The 24667-nt window shown below is 35.2% G+C and overlaps 1 protein-coding gene across 1 annotated transcript in view; it reads left to right on the top strand.

Annotated features, from left to right (window-relative positions):
- Positions 1–1784: 1784 nt before the first annotated feature.
- LOC119838197 overlaps positions 1785–24667 on the top strand; it is a 28937-nt gene continuing 6054 nt past the window's right edge. The window contains exons 1-4 of the mRNA XM_038364043.1: positions 1785–2493; positions 18278–18397; positions 18875–18946; positions 19983–20128. Coding sequence (XP_038219971.1) covers positions 1785–2493; positions 18278–18397; positions 18875–18946; positions 19983–20128 — 1047 coding nt within the window. The remainder of the gene's footprint in view (positions 2494–18277; positions 18398–18874; positions 18947–19982; positions 20129–24667) is intronic.

The following is a 24667-nucleotide window of genomic DNA, read 5'->3' on the forward strand; positions in this document are numbered from 1 at the left end:
CTTTAATATGTTAGAATTAGTAGAATTTTGTTTAGTTAGTCCGTTACAATTTATATAGAAACTAGCTGCGGCCCGCAGTTTCACCCGCGTAAGTCTGAATTCTGTACGAATATACGTAATAAGAAACACTAATACATCACGGAATAGTAATAATCCTACTAATATTATAAATGCGAAAGTTTGTAAGGATGTGTGTGTGTTTGTTGCTCTTTCACGCAAAGACTACTGAACCGAATGCAATGATATTTACGTAGACAGCTGGACAACTGGAATAACATATAGGCAACTATCTATCCCGATACTCCTACTGGATACGGACTTACGCGGGTGAAACCGCGGGGCGCAGCTAGTATACATAAAAAAATCACATATCCAAAATTAGTGACATACGTATAAATACGTATGCGTACGTCGTATGTCGTTAATTTGTAGATTTATCCATTAATTTATTCTGCCTCCGCCAAGAAAAGACGCTAAAACATCTCCTATTAACCCTTAACCACTAAACCTAAAAGTCTAAATAAAATACCAACAGTGCATTAAAATGGCAATTCCTTACGATACAATAAATAACAATGAGCAAGTCATATTCGTTTAAACCATTTTCTCCAGACTATAAACCATTACTCTCCTTCAAACACAGACGTATAAAATTCATACATTCAAACAATTACTCCCTTTTTTTTCAATATTAACGAAAATATGCTAATTGAAAATCTAGCTTAACCAATCAAGCCTAAAGCTCATTTTCAAACGGCGAAGCTACGTAACTTATAACGTTTTGTACTGAAGTAAACAGCCAATAACAACCCGTGGGTGTGGCTAATTTCAAAATTGGAACGCTTTTTCTTCGAAACGCTTTTTCATCTAATCTGAAGTCAGTCTTGACCTAATCGCGGTTGGAGGTGGATGATGGCAACATACTAATGCATATTTGTATTAATTCATTGGAAATTAAACAATAGCTTCTATTCATTGAATTCTATCACATCTACCATGAGTTTATTAAACCCTTACACACTTCTATTTTCTTCTTCTATCTTCTATCTTCCCGTAAATTATTACTTTAATAATAAAAAAATAAATATTTCAGCAAAAGAAACTGAAAAATGAAACGTTAAAACAATAATAAAATCATGAATAAACTTATTCAACACACAGGGATTTTTCGTAGCTTTAGTATATCACTCTGATAATGTCTACGAAACTCGTAGACTGACGACGACTACGACACTACGACACAAAATATCGCAATCACTATTCAAATTAAAAAGCTTATAATAAAAAATCATGAGCGTTACTTACAACCTTCTGTCTTTATTTAGCCCATGAATAACCACCCGCAAACATAACTTATCAAAAGACAATAAAAAAAAATCGAATCCATCTTATTGCAAGGCCATAAAGTCGATATTTCTCTGCAGTAACTGCAAACCCAATATTGTATTCTTAACTCGCGAACCATTTTATGTGATCCCTATTATTGTACTTGTTTTCTTTTCTTAAACCACTACATTCATAGACAGGGAAGGGATAGAGAGTTCATGTTATATTGGTCGCCTTTACAAAAGCGTGGCTAAAAAGCCACCCCGGATCCCGCCCCTTTCAGCAACCACTCCCTTTTAAGTTAGTCAACGCTCAACCACCGTGAGGGGTGCACGTGTCTTCCTTCGCTCCATTACACTCGAATTTCGAACGTCGTTTCAAATCATAGACATTTCAAATTATGGCTCTAAGTTTAGTGTTGTGAAAATAGTAGCCTACCCGCATGTTATGATCGTATAATGTACCCAACGGATAATTTAAAACATGGACTCAAAATAAATCCGTTCATCAAAGAAAATATGTTGAAAACTATACAGAATCTGTGTTACAACAATTCGAGCGCGAGCAATTTCAACATGACCTCCCCGTTCTTGGTGGACAACATTTTGCACCAGCAGAAAACCGTGAACTTCCACAATCAATATTTGAATCAGCAGCTGGAGAATTACGTCCTGCAGCGTTCGAATTTCGAACGTTCGAGAGACAATTCGCCGGAAGTGGACGAAACGAAAATGACTGAGAATGACGAGGAAGTTCGCAATGATGAAGCGACAGATAAAAATGACGATGAAGATTCCAAAAGCAACGAAGACGATGGCTTCATAAAGAACGAGGCTGTGTATTACAATCACGAGTATTATAGAAACGAGGAACGTGAAAAGGAGGTTTTAAACATACCGTCTTTGAATCGCCGCTGTCACTGCGGCTCCTTCGATTGCCCACCGTACGCTTGCAAGAAATCCGGCATACGCCGCTTAGAGGAATTAGAGAAACGCTTCAATCTACACAGCTATCAAGACAACTCGGGCGACGAGGATGTGCGGGAGAAGACGGAGGACATGGTTAAAAACTGTGACGATTATAACGAACCGAAAAAGCCCTTGTTGAAATTCAGTGTCAGTGCCATTTTGGGTGAGGAGAGAGATGCCGCCAAGAGCAGCGTTAATGGTGAGTTCATTGCATTTTAAATACTAACATTTCTAGCCACTATTACCACTTCTGAATATGCTCTCTTTTGTTTGTGTTTTATCTATGATTTTTCTGTAATTTTTTGTGTACAATAAAGTATTATCTATCTATATATTCCGTATAAGATAACTGTCAAATAAATGACATAAATTTGTCAGTGACTTCAACAGTTGCGTAACACGCTTAGATTTCATCGATACTATAAAAGCGATACTGTAGATATAATATAATAAAAATACAATAACTCATATTATTACACAATCTTTTCCTATAAACGATTCTGATGATACAATAAAATATCTTTAGAAAGAAGAAGAGATTTAAAAACCACAGCCTCACAAAGTCACAAGTCACTCACACACTCAGAGCTCAAATATTTGTTAATGAACGGGTTGGTTCGTATTGAATTCCTATATCAGTCTACGCATGTTAAATAATCACTAGCTTCGACAACACACTATTCTGATAAATGATGTTTGTATTTTATACTAGCATTCCGCTCTGGCTTCAGCCGTTGTACATAACCTTGGGGATCATTGATCACCGGGGAATGGATTTTTGAATTCGATTCAGTGGTGCTTAAGATAAGCTCGATCAAAGAAACAAACAATTATACTAACAATAAATATTAACTAAATATTAATAAAGATCGTGTAGGTACTTTCTTATTCAATTTTATTTAAGGACTTTGAGTCAATACTGACTATGTCAGTATGTATACACTTCTTAAGACTAATCCTCTACTAGTATCCGTGTAAATATGTAGACCATTTTTGTTTGAGTTAGTCGAGTACGTTTCGGCACGAATTGGGCCAGCTCGTACCGAGGAAGTACCACACTGCCAAAGATAACCGGCGTGAAATAATAGCACGCTATTGTGTTTCGTACGGTGAGAACTGGAGGCCAATATCCTTTTCGTTACCCTTCCCAGTTCTTTTCTCTATTCCTTTCTTTTTTTTTTGTTCTTTTTATTTATTTATTTAAAAAGAAAATACATATTATACATTAAATAACGCATACCAAAAACCACAAAGATTTGTCCGGTATGCAATCAATTTCACCACGACACATCATTAAGAAATTATATTTGCGAGCTGCAAGTGCAAGAGAGAAGAATGATGAAATAATAAAAATATTAATCCCTTCCGAATGAAGTCGGCAATCCATTTGTAGAGGCGTTAGGTCTGTTTGACCTTATGCTTCTCCAAATGTTTATGGGTGGTGGTAGCGCTTACCATCAGGCGACCCACCAGCTCCATTGCTTACTATGACATAAAAAAAAATCTTAGCCACATTAGGTTAGGTGCGGATAAAATAAACTGGAACACACCCACATCAGTCGGATTCACATCAAACTTTCTATAAAATTGGCACTGTTTATAATTTTGTACGTGGTTGGATATTACTATAATTTTCCTTTTTTCTTTTGTTTCAAATGTAGTAATCCTACTAATCCTACTATCCTATCCTACTAATACTATAAATGCGAAAGTTTGTAAGGGTGTGTGTGCGTTTGTTGCTCTTTCACGCAAAAACCACTGAACCGATTGCAATGAAATTTGGCACGTAGACAGCTGGACAACTGGAATAACATATAGGCAACTTTTTATCCCGATATTCTTCGGGATACGGACTTACGCGGGTAAAACCGCGGGGCGCAGCTAGTTCAGTTATAGTTGCTTATTAAGCGTTTTTAAATACAAAAAAAAGGCAACAAGTAATTTGCATAATTTATTACTATTTTCACAAATAAATTTATTATTTAACTAATATATAAACAAACATCACATTTAGGAAGGAAAGGATCATAAATCATCATTATATTCATCATCATCAGCCTATATATGTTCACACTGCTGGGATACAGGCCTTCTTTGAGGGTTTCATCATTATATTGCTTTCTTTAAACTTAATCTCATAAATAATAACTCATAGACAAATTACAAAGCGTCAGACGGTAAAACAATTGTTTGACAGTTGATAACAACCAATGATATATATTGACCCTTAAGTCCGTTGGTTAAAATAGTATAGCGCTATCATTAAAGCTTAGGGCGCCATAATTTTAGGGGCGATAAATGTAGGCATTTGCAAATTTTAAAAGCGAAAGGTATACGGAGCAATGGACAAGTGTCCTTACCTATGAAACCTATAAATTAAATGAATAAATAAAACAGCTAATTCGACCTGTTTCCTTTTCCTCACCCTTCCCAGTCTACTCCTTCTTTACAGTCAATCCTTTCTTATTCTTTACCTCGTAAAAGCGGGCAGAGCATTCGCGGAGCCACTTTGGTGGACATCCACGGTTGGTGTTGATCGCTCACTATCTGGCGAACCACCAGCTCAGTTGCCCGCTATGACAAACATCGACGGTGTGTTAAAAACATAATGCTACTTTACTTATTTATTCATTCTTTATTGCTCCAAAAGAAAACTACAACAAAAACTTAATAAATGACAATTGAAACAAATAGCGGTCTTATCGCTATATAGCGGTTTCTTCCAGACAACCAGACGTACGGAGAAAAATCAGATAGAGAAGAGTACTTTGTTACAATACAAAAATTCATAAAGTAAAATATGTTTTATCGATATATAAGCCATCATTTTATTGAACATTATGATTTTTCTTCCCTTATACTTCAACGAAGATAATACTGCATAGAGACTTATTTAATTAGTACAATCAATAGTTTTTAGTTAATCGCTTATGCTCATTTCTGAGCATAACAAGTACCCACGTGTGCGACCGGCCCAGTGACAGAGCCGTCTGAAACCTTTAATTCGAGATTGTCATGTTGATTATATAAATGATTTGTGTGTCATTCTAGCTCTTATAGTGCCGTTAAACCAGACTCAATACTTGCTGCAGTCAATCTAGGTCTAGACCTTATCTTTACTTAGGCAAATCAATATTATTTTATTTAATTTGTCGAAACAAACTCCATTGTCCTACGTATATTATAGAGTTTAGAGACTTCAGGGAGAGATAGTCTGATTAATAACAAATGAGAGCAAATGGGACTAGTTGTAGTGGCACTAAGGACGGTGCGATTCGCGCCCCGGGCGTTTTGTCGCCTTTATGATTTCGGAGTAGGTCTCTGTCCAGAAACATTCGTATAATCTCTATATATATAAAATTCTCGTGTCACGACACAAATAAAATAAATTTCACAATAATATTAGTGTAGATATAATTGTAAGTAACGTAATTTCAATAGTTTTAACTAATAAAAACTAATTTTACTAAAATGTAAACAGATTTAAGATTACTAGGAGCTACTACCGCCTATAACTTATTGAGACACTAGCTGCGCCCCACGGTAACACCCGCGTAAGTCCGTATCCCGTAGGAATATCGGGATAAAAAATGCCTATATGATACTCCAGTTGTCCAGCTGACTACGTACCAAATTTCATTGCAATCGGTTCAGTAGTGTTTGCGTGAAAGAGCAACAAACATACACACACATCCTTACAAACATTCGCATTTATAATATTAGTAGGATAGTAGGATGTCAATCAGCGAAGTTGCAGCTTTCTAATTGCGAATAAATTTTTAAAATCGGTCCCGGATTTTTTTGAGTTTATCCATTACAAACAAACAAATATACAAAATTTTCCTCTTACAATATAAGTGTAGATAGAATGGCTTCAAAAGGTAAGGGATAAAGGAACTGTTGGGGGAAAGTAAGGTAGGGTTTGGTAAGGGGGTAAGGAAAAGGATATGGGCCTACAGCTCACCCACTCGCTGTATGAAACACAGCAGCATGGGTCACGTCACGCTGGTTTTCTGTAGGGGTGTGATACTTCCCCGGTGCGAGCTGGCCCAATTCGTGCCGAAGCGTGCTCGACTACCACATACAAAAACTGTGGGGATCTGGTGCCTTCCGTAATAAAATTACATACGCTATGCTACTATAAACAGTTAAAGTTCTATCAAATTCGGTCACATCGTTTTAAACTAGCTAGAATAAACACATATACATACAATTTTAAGCATCATTCCTTGGTCTAATATTTTATTTATTTCATTTGAATGAAAAAATGTTAGTTTATAGTTATAATAAGACGCTAATAGTTTGTATGCTTAAACGCACTAATCTTACGAATTGTTAGACCGATTTTAAAAATTCCTTTCTCCGTTGGATGTCGTCATCAGCCCATATATGTTTCCACTGCTGGGACACAGGCCTCCTATGAGGGTTCAGGCCATAATCCAGCACGCTGGCCAAGCGCAGGTTGGCAGATGTCACATGTCGTCGAACTTTTGATTCTCGGACATGCCGGTTTCCTCACGATGTTTTCCTTCACCGTTTTAAGCAGTGGTGATGTTATCCACATGTGCAGATAAATTGAAAAATGAATTTATTTCCTGCACGCTCGCCCGGTCTCGAACCCCGACTTATCGAAGTTGAAGTCTGAGGTTCTCACCACTGAGCCACCACTGCTTTTTCGTTGGATGTGCTTTCACAAAACCAGGCCGGGGACAAAGCCAGGGCGGATCGCTAGGACATAATATTACCTTCTATTAATAATTTTGTTTTATCTCTCTCTAAGTCTTCATCTATCTACTTTAATCTATTAGTACTACTAGCTGTGCCCCGCGGTTTCACCCGCGTAAGTCCGTATCCCGTAGGAATATCGGAATAAAAAGTTGCCTATATGTTATTCCAGTTATCCAGCTGTCTACGTACCAAATTTCATGGCAATTGGTTCAGTAGTTTTTACGTGATAGAGTAACAAACATCCATACATCCATACAAAATATCGCATTTAAAATATTAATAGGATGAATTCAGAATTTTAAATTCGTTTACGCTAAACAGCTGATCAGATTGTTATGAAAATTGGTACAGAGATAATTTTTTTATGAATTAGATGGCAGGCTTCTTTATCCAGGTTCCATTTAGCACGCGAGTGATGCCGTTATCTGCAAGTAGTTAAAAATAACGTTATCAAAAATAACGTTATGAAAAAAAACGTTATTAAAAATAACATTATTAAAAATACCGATATCAAAAATAACGAAAACAATTATCACGCCAATAACCGTTATTCTATCCATCTCTACATCTTAATTCACTGACACAATTGCAATATGGCGCCGAGTTTTTCAATAAAACGGTAACATCTGGGCTGACACTTAGAGCGCGGGGGCGGGAGTGGGACGGAGATACGCTTTCCCCAGATGTTAGAGAGGGTCAGAACGATGTGGGGGTCCGAGGCGAAATTAATATGTCCTTTTCTTAACATTTTCGTAGACGCAACGCGCTTTATTATTTTATTATTGATGTTGGGCTGATTTCTCTATTAATATATATTTCTTTGTTATTGCGGGACTATTAGGAAGGTTTGTGTTGGTGTTATCTCGTGTTGTTGAAAGATGTGTTATGATTGGATCGTGTATGAATATATAACGACATTAAATACTTTTTAACATGATTTACAAATACATTGCATTATATTACAGCATACTAGCTGCGCTCCGCGGTTTCACCCATAAGTCCGTATCCCGTAGGAATATCGGGAAAAAAGAATGAATGAAAAAATAAATGCGAAAGTTTGTAAGGACGTGTGTGTGTTTGTTGCTCTTTCACGCAGAAACTACTGAACGGATTGCAATAAAATTGGTACATAGACAGCTGGTCAACTGGAATAACATATAGGCAACTTTTTATCCCGATTTTCCTACGGGATACGGACTTACGCGGGCGTAACCGCAGAGCTAGTAGGCTATATTATATTTGTTTATATCCCTGAATGTCTTGTCTTGACTTACATAGAAAAGATCTAAACTATACTATGGTTGTAGATAGTTAGTTATTGCAATCGAATAGAAAATAATCAATAATGATTTAATTAAATAGAATATAGTAAACATTAGAAACAACCTACGCTACGATGGTACGAGAGTGCGACGAAAAAGATGTATAATGTTTATTTGTTATGTAAAAGAGTTAAAAATATTTAATAACCATAATAAATCTACGTTTATAGTGATAGCTGATATATGATCACCCGCGTAAGTCCGTATTCTATAGGAATATCGGGATAAAAAGTTGCCTATATGTTATTCAAGTTGTCCAACTATCTACGTAGCAAATTTCATTGCAATCGCTTCAGTAGTTTTTGTGTGAAAGAGAAACAAACACACAAACACACACATTCTTACAAACTTTCGCATTTATAATATTATTAGGATTTGTAAGGATAAAGTCTTATTTAGTCACTAATATGTGTTTGTGTGTAAATGTATTTTTATTTTCATTTACTTTGGGAACCTCTTAGGACCACCAAAAATAAAAATAAAAAGGTCAATAACGCAATTCAGAATCACGCTTCAAGTCATTACCTATCACCATGCTTTGTAAAATCACACCATCTTAAAATCCCCCACTATTCTATACAAGGAAAGGGAAATAAAGAAAAAATTCCACTTTATTATGCATTTCGGGTCCGTGCTCCCATATTAACATGTCATTGGACGCCATATTGCAAAATTCGAATTCGGAACGCTCCACAGACTAACTAATACCGACCTTACGGCCGCGGCATAACGGTTGCGATATCGGTATTCAGTTTTACGATTGCTATAAAGAATCGACTGGTAAATCGTTTAGGAAACTTCTCGATTATGGAGCGAAATAAAGACGGGGTGGGTTCTTGATTGTTTCTGCAGGTGCCTTTCATTGCTATACGCCGGGTTGACGAGTGTTGAATCGTTACGAGCGATATTTACCGTTTGATGGTTTGCGCGGCGATTGAAGTGGTACTGTTGTTGAAAATGATAGTTGAGGGTTGTTGCTTGGAATGTTCGAGAATCGATGAGTTTGTCATTTGTAGTTAGTTGCTTGTGGGGTGGATACATGATACATCTGTTTCAACTTTGAGTTTTTGTATACGGGAAATTAAGTGATCAGTCTTGTGAACGCTGCCATAGATTTTTTTTTATCTCCAGCATATATTGGAAGGAGATGTTGTAAATCGGCTCTAGAACTATCTAGACTACATTGTGTAAGCAGTAAAACTTAATGTAAATTTAATACCGGCATTGTTATACTTATTTTATTTAAAAAAAAACTGTAAAGAGAGATTAAATCACAAGATAACAGATTATATGCAAATCAAAATTTTATAAATTTAAGGAGGTACTTTTATTTATATACAAGCAGCGCATAATATAATTTCTAGTGACACGGCGGATTTATTTGTGTTATTCATTATCATATTCTCCATACGGTAATAAATATTAAAATATACGTAGTAAGTGGATGCAAAAGTGGAAACAATATAGGATCTGATAACTTAAGAATGGTTGGGAATAAGAACTAGTCATTAAATCAAATAACGTGATCGTTATCAATAAGAAAATCACATATATCGAGATGAACACGTCTAACCGCATGGAAGGACACTAATGCACTGACACCGAACGCACCGGCACACGTTCTAAATTTGAAACACTAAACTGTAACCATTTAACACGACCGCAGACGCGCTCTGAATTTAAACGATCCAATGAGCTTGCGGTCGCGATAATCGAGCGATTTTCGAATTTGGAATCATTTCATATTAGTGGGTTTGTTCTGTTGCTTTTGTACCTTATAACTGTTGTCGTTTTTAAATGTTTCTGCTTTGTTATCTACGATTGTTTGGGTTATTTCTAGATTATTTTATGATGAGCAGTGAGTGATTAATTTCAGAACTGTGATATCATCATCTAATGTATTCTGTATCATCTATAGGTAGCAGCGTCATTTTTTCCGATATGTTGTGTTCATGTAGTTATTACTAATCTGTATTTCAAGAAGTAGGGGTTTACTTGGATTATGAAGCCATTATAACACATACTATTAGGATTACCATCTTCAAACATTATGTTTTTTTTCTTTCTCTTTATTTATATTTGCTAATAATATAGCTAAGAAATTTGTTTGCACACACCAATCTTGGCAACTACTGGATCGATTTGTAAACGTCTTCTAAAAAAAGTCTTCTCTTCTTGGCTGCGTACACCACGGGTGAAGTCGGGGCGGACCGCTAGATAATATATAAAATCCATTACATTGATCGATATGGGTTAAAACAGACATCTAGTTAATGATACCCTATATCTTTAAGATGGCACGAAAATCAAAAATATAAGAGGCCTAAAATATATCTTTTTCCTTCCCTTCCCAGTCCTTTCCTTTATTCCTGTCGCCAATCCTTTCTTAAACCCTTCCCAAAAAGTCGGCAATCCATTTGTAGAGGCGTAAGGTCTGCAATGGACCTTATGCCTCTACAAATGGTCATGGGCGGTGGTAGCGCTTACCATCAGGCGACCCACCAGCTCCATTACCGACTGTGACATTAAATAAAAAATACACTAATGCTATAATTGTAACCACAGATAACATAACTATATTGCAATAGATTCGGCTATCACACAACCTCTGTACTTACCCATACACGATAACTATTTAATAGAGCTATTATAATTAAATTGGTTTATTTCGTATGTTACCGGAGCATTGCGGCGTGTTACAGGCGTAGCTCTGTTATGTTCTCTGAATAACGACACGTGTATACGTGTGAAATGATAATTTGCGTATGAATAAATTACGTATCTTGTTCAATGTATGGAAGGTATACATAAAAATCAGTGGTGGTTTAGTAAGGACCTCGGATTTGATTAGACAACTGAGCTGGTGGTACATCTGATGGTTAGCCACCATTGTCCGTGAACATTCGCTGGGGCAATACGTTTCTAAATGCGCCACCGGTTCTAAGGGGAAAGGGATATGGAAAGGATGACCACAAGAAAGTAGGAATAGCAAAGAAGAGAAGGAATCGATAAGAAACAGGCCTCCGGCTTCTCCACTCAACGCACGAAACACAGTAGCATGCTCCTATTTCACGCTGGTCTCCTGTGGGGGTGTGGTACTTCTCCAGTGCGAGCTTCCATTTCGTGCTGAAACGTACTCGAATATCACATTAATAAACAGTTATATGAAAATACTTGCTGCGCCCCGCGGTTTCACCCGCGTAAGTCCGTATCCCGTAGGAATATCGGGATAAAAAGTTGCCTATATGTTATTCCAGTCGTTCTACTATCTATTCAGCTATCTACGTACCAAATTTAATTGCAATCGTTTCAGTAGTTTTTGTGTGAAAGAGCAACAGACACAAACACATCCTTACAAACTTTCGCATTTATAATATTAGTAGGATAGGATAGGATACGATTATTTTAGAGTATGTTACAGTAACTAACGTTAATAAAATGATCAATTGTTTTATGGCTGCGTGTATTATTGAATGAACGCCTAAAATAGATTGAGCACGTGTTATGTTTACAGTTTACATTGTGATAAATCAGAAAACAATTATGATTCGGTAATATTTTAATTTTATTTAATATAACAGCATTAATTTTAAACGACTTCAAAGATGAGGTTGGAATCCGATGTGAATTAATGTTATATCGTCAGAATTGTACAGTTACGTCGTCTACGCATAACTCTAACTTAAAGATCAGTGCAAATGTCATCAGAATCGGTTAAGTAGTTTTTTTTATAGAATTTTTTTAATACACAAAGGAAACAACGTCACAACGACTTCCACGTCTTATTGCACGTTCAAATATAACTGTTAATAACTAGTAAGTAGTGATATAAAATATTTCAAGTATGCATAAAACTTAACATACCAAAAGTATAATGCGCAGTCAATACACAAAAATACCTATTCAGCGATTCAAAAAGCAAAATTAACACCAACATTTTCCATTGAATTGCTCGAACAATGTGATTAAAACGGAACCAAGTGAAAAATAATTTTCAATAAACCGTAAACGTCCCCTCAGAAATCAATTATTTTCACACTTCCCGCGCAAAAATGGCTGCCGTAGCGGCGACACTGGGACAGTCAATGATTTAACAAGTAACGGTTAATTAAATAACGGTAGGTATTGTTGCGTTGGCCGGAATAACGGGTATTTTTCGGTTTTGTTTTTTTTGACATCTGTAACTAAAATAAGCACACAATATTGACCAAAAAGTATTATCGGTACTCGTTTTGTTTTTTTTTAAATCTGCATCAAAATAGTTATATTGAGAAGAAAAGTTATTGGATCCAATTAAAAATTACGTTATAATTAAATATTGTTATAACTTTTTTGTATTACTTTCGATGAATTGTCTATTTTTAATACCATTATTGGCTATCTGCATGCCAAATTTCAGCCCGATCGGTGCACTAGTTTGGGCTAGATAGATCGTTTGATAGATCAGTCAGTCAGCACCTTTGCGTTTTATATTTTACATTAGACAAAGTTATCCCAGTTGTTTCGTCTGTGTAAAACATTAATAAATAATGCATTTATAAATCCCCAAAAAGCATTATCGACAATTTATTATCTACATTCCATATTTTTATAACGCGCCATAAACAGCGCCCGCCTACCGAAATTAAAAAGTAACTCACCATAGATTATTATTTTTTTGTTCAGGCCAGTAATACAAAAATTATAAAGGCTAATCCACACAGCTATCATAACACCTAATAAAATATGTCCGAACAATAAATTCATACTTAAATTGGGGTCGAGAAACATAAAAAAACACTATTGTTGTGGGGATAAAAAACTATGTTAGACCCTGTTTATTTCTTTGGGATTTGTTCATTGTTCGCATGTTTAATATTTTATTGATTGTATTGTTGCGAAATAAGCCCTGTTTTCTCAAGTGTTCGTCTTGCGTTGCCCTTTTTAATCTGTTAAAATTACTATTGTATTATCTGTGCGATTTTAGTTTCGCGGTTTTTTTAATGTCATTTTGTTGGGTTTGGAGGTTTTTATTGCTCTTTAATACAATACTAACAGCTAATTTTTTGTGATAAAATGTTAAACGATTTTGGGAAGTTTTTATTAATATTACGCATTTCAAGATATCTTGAGAAATTATCCTTAATTCAATTATAATAGAAATATGATTAAAGAATATTCCTTCTAGAAACCAGTTTCTTGGTATTATAAAATTTCTTGGTATTTTTAATATACTAAGAATATTAAAAATTTGATCACAGCCGGGAATCGAACCCGCAACATATGTGACCAATTTTTTTTCTGTTCCCTAAAATTTCTCAATTTATAAAGTAGTAGCTTTTGCCTGCTTCGCGCGCGAAGTTAAATTCGAAGTAAAACACATTTTCTATGTTTATATATAAAAAATCATAAATTATAAACCTTCCTCTTGTATCACTCTATCTATAAAAAAAACCCAAAATCTATTGCGTAATTAAAGATGTAAGCATACGGACACAAACGGCAGAAAGCGACTTTGTTTTATACTATAACTAGCTGCGCCCGGCGGTTTCATCCGCGTAAGTCCGTATCCCGTAGGACTATCGGGATAAAAAGTTGCCTATATGTTATTCCAGTTGTCCAGCTGTCTACGTATCAAATTTCATTGCAATCGGTTCAGTATTTTTTGCGTGAAAGAGCATCAAACATACACACATCTTACAAACTTTCGCATTTATAATATTAGTAGGAAGTAGGATGATTCGATTGCTATGAAAATAAAATTATATCACAACTAATTTCATATAATCATTTACACATACAAGATTAAGTTATTGAGTTTAAATATCCTTATAGCTTTAAAAGCAATATTCTTAAGCGATTATGAAGTCAGTCGAGTGAAAAATCAACTTATAAATAGGCAAGTAATTCCCTCTGGGAGGGTTCGGAGGCGTCGGAGTATAAAAGTTCCTCGGAGGCTCGAGTCATTTTAATAATTTCATCGATGGTACAGATTTTTGGCTATTTAAGTTAATTTTTATGGGGGTAATTATATTTCGGATTGTTATGCCTGCATAGTATAAGCAGTATTCAAAACTAGCGGTCCGCCCCGGCTTCGCCCGTGGTACATATGTAGCCTATAGCCTTCCTCAATAAATGGGCTATCTAAAACTGAAAAATTTTTCAAATCGGACCAGTAGTTCCTGAGATTAGCGCGTTCAAACAAACAAACAAACTCTTCAGCTTTATAATATTAGTACGTATATGTGAAAAATTACCTACTTTGTATTTTTGTTTTCACTTGTTCTATTGGTTGCTTGGAAGAGATCGCTTGTTAGTGATAAGGCCGCTTATGATCTGTATATTTTAGCATAAATATCATTGTATTAATTTCCACTACGTTGACAGCACAATAATGTGTTTAAAATAAAATAAAAGTCGCTTCCCGCATCTGTCCCTATGTATGCTTAGATCTTTTAAACTACGCAGCGGAATTTTATGGTCCTTTTTGAATAGATAAAGTGATTCAAGGGGAAGGTTTTTATGTATAACTAGCTGCACCCGGCAAACGCTGTTCTGATGCCGAATAAGCACAAAAAATTTCATCAAAATCGGCCAAGCCGTTTCGGAGGAGTATGGAAACGAAAACTGCGACACGAGAATTTTATATATTAGATAACATGTATTAAACTACTCCGAATGTGCGTGTAAAGCCGCGGGCAAAAGCTAGTTATAGATACATTTTGTACTAGTTTTCCGCACGTGGCTTCGTCCGTGTAGTAAGAGGAAAAATAGATTGTATGAGGTTTTCCGCACTGATCCAGTTACCCTGGGATATACTGGATATAAACCTATATCCTCTCTCGGGTATCAAACTATCTTTATACCAAATTTCATATAAATCGTTTCAGTGGTTCAGACGTAAAGAAGAGATAGACAGACAGAGCTTTTACATTCATAATATTAGTATGAAAATTTATCAGCTTTTATCATATTAAAGTCTAGAATCATGTTATAGTTTTCGCAGATTCTGATTTTTTATGGCGATTTTTTTACACTTTGATATAAAATATTGCATTTTTCTTAAGGATCTCTAATTTTTTTGAAAATATAATAAAACCTATGTTCCTCAGGAAAAATGCAGCTATCCAATCGTGAAAGAATTTTCGAAATTGCTCCAGTAGTTTTTGCGTGGAAACCACACAAACATACAAACCATTCTTCTTTATATTCCTACTATCCAAGTAATATTATAAAAGCGAAAGTTTGTAAGGTTTTTATAGACTGATTAGTATAGACTAATACTAGCTGCGCCCCGCAGTTTCATCCGTAAGTCTGTATCCCGTTGGAATATCGGGATAAAAAGTTGCCTATATGTTATTCCAGTTGTCCAGCTGTCTACGTACCAAATTTCATTGCAATCGGTTCAGTAGTGTTTGCGTGAAAGAGCAACAAACGCACACACATCCTTACAAACTTTCGCATTTATAATATTAGTGGGATTAGTAGGATTTATTTGTACTTACAGGTATTCGTTTAACAAACTATGTATGTAGTAGGATTGGTAAATACAGGATGTATCAACATCAAAGATCAATCGCATTACAAAGGCGAGATGCGAATTATTTTAGAGATTACGCAATTAAATCAAGATGTATTTGAATAAACGTTGAGGTCCCTAATCGTGCACCGATTAAGGAATATAGGGAGATCCCAATAGCTTCGCTTGGTGCAAGTCGAAAGCTTTCAAAGGTTGAACACGCGTTCAGCTTCGCTTGCTTGTTATTGTGTTTAGACTCGACTAGCTGCGCGTACCCGCGTAAGTCCGTATCCCGTTGGAATATCGGGATATAAAGTTGCCTATATGTTATTCCAGTTGTCCAGCCGTCTACGTAACTTCATTGCAATCGGTTCAGTAGTTTTTGCGCGACTTACGTCTATTTTATATCCTTCCTATTGTGTACAGTAAAGAATAAATAACGAAAAATTAGATAATTTTCTTTTAGAAATTAAAAACTCTTTAACGGATTTTAAACGCGATTTATTCATATATAACCCGACGTTTCGAACACTTCACAGCGAGCGTGGTCACGGGGCGACTTAATTTCTAAATACAGTACAAATGTAAAATCAAACACAAAAAATAAGATAACTTAAGCATATTTAAAAACCGTCACTGCTTCTTAATTTCTAATACAATACTCGCGTAAAATCACAGGTAAATACGAAATTTGATAATCTATATATATAAAAGAAAGTCGTGTTAGTTACACTATTTATAACTCAAGAACGGCTAAACCGATTATGTTGAAATTTGATACAGATAGTTTTCGACCCGAGAAAGGACATAGGATAGTTTTTATCCCGGAAATCTATCGGGAACGGGAACTTTGTAAGTAACCCCCCGAGTCTATCTTACCCGTGACTACGCGCGCAAAGCCGCGGGCGGAATGCTAGTTTAAGCATATTTAAAAAAAGGTGTGTGTGCGATTCACACATGATAGAAGTGAAACTTCACAAAATCTTCAAAAGAATGAATAAAATAGTGTGTATATTTCTGTCTCATTCTTTGCCGGCTTCATTCTACACATTTTTGTATTTGTGTCTCTTACCTGTCGTTTTTCCGTTGCATCAGATTTGAAATCGCAACGATTCTAAAGAAGTTTCACTTCAAAAATCGTATCTGCTTGTAACTTAGTCCGCCCGCACCCCCGCGATTTCTTACCACCCCCGCTGTCAGAACCACGCCGCCCCTAATATATTGTTCCTCCTTTGTAAAATCATTAATCAGAGTGTTTTGTTTTTGACTCTGTATTAATTTAAAGGTATGTGTGATCGTTACATACAAGGTAAATATTGTGAAAGCCGATCGGCTTGTAAATAAGTATCTATATAGATAGATGTGTGTGTGTTTGCTGCTCTTTCACGCAAAAACTGCTAAACCGATTGCAATGAAATTTGGTACGTAGACAGCTGGGCAACTGGAATAACATATAACTAATTCAAACTAAATACACATATCAATTATTATTATGTGACAATAATTGCATGAGTTTATCTTATTATCCTGATCAGGATCGGCAGGATTAAACAATTTCCTTACGTATACTCTGTATAAGAGTTAGACAATTTAGCTGATTCTATCATTAAAGCGTTTTATTTAACTACTAGCTGCGCCCCGCGGTTTCACCTGCGTAAGTCCGTATCCTGTAGGAAAATCGGGATAAAAAATTGCCTATATGTTATTCCAGTTCTCCAGCTGTCTACGTACCAAATTTCATTGCAATCGGTTCAGTGGTTTTAGCGTGAAAAAGCAACAAACACACACACATCCTTACAAACTTTCGCATTTATAATATTAGTAGGATTAGTAGGATTTATTTGTACCTACAGTTATTCGTTTAACAAACTATGACACCATAATGTATTTAATTCCTTAGTTACCTCTCAAATTGATTATTTCATGATGTTTTTTTGTAATATTTAAAATGCGGATGTGATTTCTTTTTCTTTCACGTCGTCTCTTCTTATGACTTTTCTGATCATTTTCTTTTCTTATTTGATAGGCAATTTTTGTCCTATGGTCCCTTTTTAGAATCTTGAGTGGTACCTCCCCATGGACTGTGACCTTATCACTACATAGTATAAAACAAATTCACTTTCTCTGTTCCTACGTCCCTATGTATGCTTAAATCTTTAAATCTTCATGCTTAGATCTTTTACTAGCTTTTATTTAATAGATAGTGATTGAAGAGGAAGGTTTATATGTATAATAACATTTATTAAACTATTCCGAATTTAACGCGTACGAAGCCACGGACAACAGCTTATAGTGTATAAGTGCTAAGTAAATAATTAAAGCATTGGATAATCTAAGAATATATGAATTATAAAATCCCTTGAAAATTTCTCTTAACTTTTTAAATTAATTTTTAGTCATTTCATATTAGATAATAATGTTTGTATTTGTTACAGACTACCGACAACCAATGGTCAACCCGTGGCCCATAGCGAAGCCGATAGCAAGTAGACCGATACCAGTACAGCATCAGCACTTGCAGCATCTGCTGGCGCATTGTCATCACCCATATTTAGGTGTGTATTTCCAGTCATTTATTTTTAGATGTGTAATAAAATTCACAGCCAAGATGGCCGCCATAAACAAAACACATCGGGCTATGTTTTATATTATTTATTATCATATCTTTTTTTTCACTAACCCTAAAAAATACGCCTACCGCAGCCGGGAGTCGAACCGACTAAAATACTATCCTACTAATATTATAAATGCGAAAGTTTGTAAGGATGTATGAGTGTTTGTTGCTCTTTCACGCTAAAACTACTGAACCGATTGCAATGAAATTTTGTACGTAGACAGCTGGACAACTGGAATAACATATAGACGGGATACGGATTTACGCGGCTGAAACCGCGGGGCGTAGCTAGTAATTAATAATAATATAAATAAAACCCTTTTAAATTTTGTAAAAGGTTTTTTATTTCAAAATGTATACTCGCAGAGACACAAACAGACGTTGCCAACGTTTTATATGAATAATGTTATTGTTACAGTAAGGCCCTCTCAAGCACATACCCAGGTGTTTCCCCTCCCAGGCGGATTTCCATGGGCCCACAGTTCCAGAGGTAATATTGACAAACAAAAGCATTTATTTCTTTATACAAAACTTAGAATATCCTAAACATTGTGATCGAATTTTTTCTATTATTTCAAAAATTTCTCATTTATAAAAGCATTTCAATGCTATAAAAAACTAAAAATTAAATGTCTAATACCATAAATGCGAAAGTTTGTGAGTATGTATATGTGTATGTTTGTTACTCTTTCACGCAAAAACTACTGAACCGATTGCAATGGAATTTGATACGCAGACAGCTGGACAACTGGAATAACACATAGGCAATTGTTTATCCCGATGTTCCTACGGGATACGGACTTATGCGGGTGAAACCGCGGGGCGCAGCAAGTATGACATAATAATAAAAACTAAAAATAATGTCATTTCAATTTTGCACCTGTATATCTTTGTGGGCAAGCCCTAAAGATAAATAATTATGAAGGATAAGGTTTATTATATTGTAGTGTTTATTTAAAATTATTCAGTACATTTTTTTATTTTATCTAAAAGCGGGCTGGTGACTGAGCTGGTGGTTCGCCTGATGGTAAGCGATCACCACCGCCCATGAACATTCGCAGAGGCTCAGACCTCTGAGAATGCGTTGCCCGCTTTTAAGGGATAAGGGATAAGGAAAGGATTGATGACTGGAAAAAAGGAATGGACTGGGAAGGGCGAGGAAAAGGTAATAGGCCTCCGGCTCCCCCACTCACCGTACGAAACACAATAGCAAGCTATTATTTCACGCCGGTTTTCTGTGGGGGTGCTGTACTTCCCCGGTACGAGCAATTCGTGCCGAAGCGTGCTCGACTCCCACACTAAAAGGGGCTACTGAAAATCAGCGCCGCGCATTACGCGTAGCACATGCTGAGTAGTTATCCTTTTTAGCAGCACACCGATCAGTCATAAGTTCACTTTTTTATTTTAATTTAACATTATGTGGTGGTGTTAAATAAACATTCTTTCTTTATTTATGTATTTATTTCTATCTATCTATCTTTCTTTCTTTCTTTCTAAAATATGACTAAAATGTTATTTCTTCCCAGGTAAACCTCGACGTGGTATGATGCGGCGAGCGGTATTCTCAGATCTCCAAAGGAAAGGATTAGAAAAGAGGTTTCAAGTGCAAAAATATATCTCCAAGCCGGACAGGAAGAAGCTGGCCGAGAAACTGGGTCTCAAGGACAGTCAGGTGAATATTTCTTCCTAAAATCCTGAGAAATAAACAATGAAACAGTATTTTGTGTGAAAAACGCCATCATAATAGGTTCCGTAGAGTATTGGATGTTTATAAGTGTTTTCAATAATGGTGACAATATCCTACTAATCCTACTAATATTATAAATTCGAAAGTTTATGAGGATGTGTGTGTGTTTGTTGCTCTTTCACGCAAAAACTACTGAACCGATTGCAACGAAATTCGGTACGTAGACAGCTGGACAACTGGAATAACATATAGGCAACTTTTTATTCCGATATTCCTACGGGATACGGACTTACGCAGGTGAAACCGCGGAGCGCTGCTAGTATTTTATAATGAAGAAGGTGATTAAAATATCTATACAATATTTGCTAACCTTCACCGAATTAATCTAAATAATATTATGTGTCAAATATTTTTTTTATTCGTTATTTAAATCATTTTAATCATCAAATTATAAACACGAACACGGTATCATAATGATTTGAAATAATTTAAAAAGCGCCGAACATAATTAAACTCAATGACGTCCCGTTTCCCGCCGTCACATTGACGTTTTAACTTTTTAAAACCAACCGCAAGAGGCGAAGGTATCCAACAAAAAGGTCCTTAATCTAACCCGAATATCACTCGAAATGCAAATATCGAGTTAGCATCAAGTAATTGTTTAAGCCTGCTTCAGGGGCGGCAACATACCCCCGTCTGCGGATGACAGACCCCTCCTATTGCCAGAGGGTAGCAATTTTTTGTAACACCCTGCGTTGCTCCCCTAAGTTGGCGTTTCGGAGTGGATTATTTTCGCTTATTTTTGGTATTTGAATGTGTATTTTCTTTTACGGATTTTTTTTCTTATGGCAACATTACGCTGGTTAGATGGGTTTTATCTGTTATGATGTCAGTGTATTGTGCAAGTCTTGCAATTTGAAGAATTCTTATCTATAGAATAAAAACATATCATTGCTTGTTTAAAGGTGCTGTAAACTAAGCATACTCTAATTTGGTTTAAATAATAGAATATTATTATTTTAAGCCCCTCATAAATCTCACTGTTTTAAAATTTGAAAAATGAAATGGTTTTTGTTATAAAGTGGCAATTTAATGGGGGTATCTTAAACAAATTTTATAAGTATAAAATAAATATTGATAATAAGTATAAATCGTAGAATAAAAACAGAAAATGACTATTACAGAAAAATATCATATCAAACTATTGTTACTAACACAGATAGCGTTCTACTGTTTATTTATATCAAATAAATTATTCCACAAACCTTCAATCAAGGCCTGTTAACATTAAAAACATATTATAACTGGCTAAAAGGGCGGGAAATTAATATCTCTTGGGGAGAGATAATTGAGAACGTTTATCGAATTACGGGCATGGGGGACAGATAACATATTCCAAAGACAATATTGTCTTCGCTCTATTGTTGATGGTCTTGGATTTATTATCTATGCTTTGATGGTCCGTGAAGTTTTGACCGTGGCGTGGCGGGAAGAGATTAAAAACGTGTATGATGATTGATATTTGAATTAGGTAAATGAAATTAAGTTGGGTTTATTGGTAGTTTTGTTTGTTGTGTTTACTTAAAGTGGTAAGTAAGACAAATGTTGAAAGAATTGTTAAAATAAAAGTGTAAGTTTTATAGAAAGAAACATAAATATGAAATTTTCCTTTCTTATTTCAATCGACATCAAAAGAAAGAGGTTATTAATTAGTCTTTTTCGCCTTTTTTCACTTTCGGCTGGTTTAACCGACGATGATTTTTTAAGCTGATGCCTTATTTGTGGTCCTGTTTATATTAGATCTAGTTCTAATAATAAAGGCTTACTTATGTTTTTTATGTCTATTTATACCCAGATTACGAAAACAACGAACAAACGAAGGTTAGGTACGAAAATATTTTTTGCTAATAAAATTACTCAATAAAATTATTTTATACAACTAAAAGCTTATTAGATGCATATTTCTATGTATTAATTTTAAAAGACAAAAGAATGAAACGAAATTATATAGTATGAAAAGATCGATCCTACCTTGAGCAGATTTATACTAATAAAAACCACGAAAATACTTGTAGCCATATCAAAACCCTTTCGAAACAGACGAAGCCGCGTTCGTGTACTAGTCAAAATGAAATCGTTTTTCTTGGAAACATCGTAAACAATCACACAAGCAATTGAAAATGTCGCAGAAATAACAAGCCGTTCCATTGTTTCGATATAATAAAACGAAAATGAAAAGAAATGGCGCGAACAAAAATATATTTCATATTGCGCCGCGACAATCGCCTCAAGGAGTATGGTATATCCATTTCACATAAGTTAGAAAGGGATGGCTATAAACTCGTATTGCGTCTTGAAAGTATCAGCTATTGGTCGATTTGTATCGGGTAAAAACGTACGCGGGCCGTGATTGGTTGAAATGTTTTTATCTTTTTTGAATCGTTCCATTTGGCATTAGAATTTTATATTTATAGGTTAACTGCGGTTCGGTTTACATCTACGATACTTTCTTAATAGAATGATATAATCAGAGCTTGTCAGTTTCATGAAACCACTAATCGAATTATATTCCAAGGGGATGGTATTTAACCGACTTTAAAAAGAAGCTTTTACTGTAAGGGTTTTTCATAAGATAGGAACCGTTTATTATTAACCAACCAATTATTAAGAACGTAAGTGTCCACCCGCGGCTTTAACCGGGTGAGAAAATTTCCATGGACCTATCGCGTTTTTTAAATTAGTCAAAATGAACCAGGATATTAGTATTAAGTAGTTTTTATGCCATTGTTTATAAGTGATAACAGATTAATTTCATATACCTTGTAACTCGAGACATATTCTGATTAAAAGAATAAATGTGAATTAAATATTAAAAAAAATATATCATCACATGTCAAAAGTTACTTCTCTAAGTAGCTGGCTGGTAAAATGTGGTAACTTTATCAAAAAATATAAATACTAGCTGCGCCCCGCGGTTTCACCTGCGTAAGTCCGTATCCCGTAGGAATATCGGTATATACAGTTGCCTATATGACGTTATTCATGTTGTCCAGCTGTCTACGTTCCAAATTTCATTGCAATCGGTTCAGTAGTTTTTGCGTGAAAGAGCAACAAACGCACACACACCCTTACAAACTTTCGCATTTATAATATTAGTAGGATTTCTTTTAAAATGGTTTTTTGTTAGGAAATTATTCACATTTGGTCCCACTTTAGAATCTCCATCCCATCCCATTTGAATCCCATCTGAAGTGATACACCACACAGGAACGATGCTGTCTTTTTTTATAGAAAAGAATTGTGACTCTTTGAGTTTTTGAAGTGAATCTTTAGAGTTGTTGTGATTTCAAACCTGATGCAACGGAAAAAACGACAGGTAAGAGACACAAATACAAAAATGTGTAGAATGAAGCCGGCAAAGAATGAGACAGAAATATACACACTATTTTTACACGCTTTTTATTAGCTTCACCTGTATGTTTGTTTGTAACCGACTTCTTTGGGCGCGATTTTGACCCACTTTAAACGGCCAGATTTCGTTCAAACTTTGTAGATTTGTTGAGGACCGATGACAATACACTAAATTGATAAAATTATTCCAGTTTTCAATTTGTAAAATATGATAAAAGCGTGTTTTTTAGTTTTTTTTAACTATTAATTATTTATATTTATATATATTTATCTCATTCTTTTGTCGATTTACTGAAGTTTCACTTCTATCGTGTGTGAATCGCACACACACACCTTTTTTTCATAAACACTCTGTAGTATCTAAATACTAACATTAAGTACTTACTTAGTCTTACTTAGTCTATATAGTTATACTTACTTAGTCAATTTATTGTATATTTGTTAAATATTGATACAACTTTAAAAAGTCCTTTTTATTTGCTCAGTACAAAAATACATTTTTCATTGTGTGATACTAAATTGGCATACCACAATTATTTATTGTATTCGTTTCAAAATCATAAAAGAAAAAGGGTTACAGATAACTGTACAAAACATTATTCTAATCAAATAATTTGCCTATGCAAACAAAAAAAAAAAAACTGACTTCCCGTGACGCAATATAAACAAACATGGCCGCACGTCAATCAGAGAGCGCGCCAACAAAAAGTTCCGAATTCAAAATAAATAAATGCAAATATTCGAAATTGGAACGCCGTGAATGTAAACCGTCGGCCGTTTGAATATTCATTCGAAATATGAATATTTCAAATTTTGGAACGCGTCCGAAAATCAGATTCATTGGACGGAGGTAATAGTGTGGGTACTATGCAAGCTGCTATTGTGTTTTGCTGATTGCAAATTAATTGGCAAATAGTGCAATTATTAGTGCATTAGCAACATATTTTACAAATTGTTGTTGTGCTTAGGGACACCATTGGAGCATTTGTTATTGTTGCTACCCATTCTACTGTACATTAGGTTTGTAATTTCTCAATGATGACCACAGATAGGACAATTTTTTTTTTCTTATTTAAAGACTTGTAGGAATCTTAAGTTAAATACTGATTATTA

Source organism: Zerene cesonia, unplaced genomic scaffold (genome assembly GCF_012273895.1).
Source record: "Zerene cesonia ecotype Mississippi unplaced genomic scaffold, Zerene_cesonia_1.1 Zces_u001, whole genome shotgun sequence".
Taxonomy (NCBI): Eukaryota; Metazoa; Arthropoda; class Insecta; order Lepidoptera; family Pieridae; genus Zerene; species Zerene cesonia.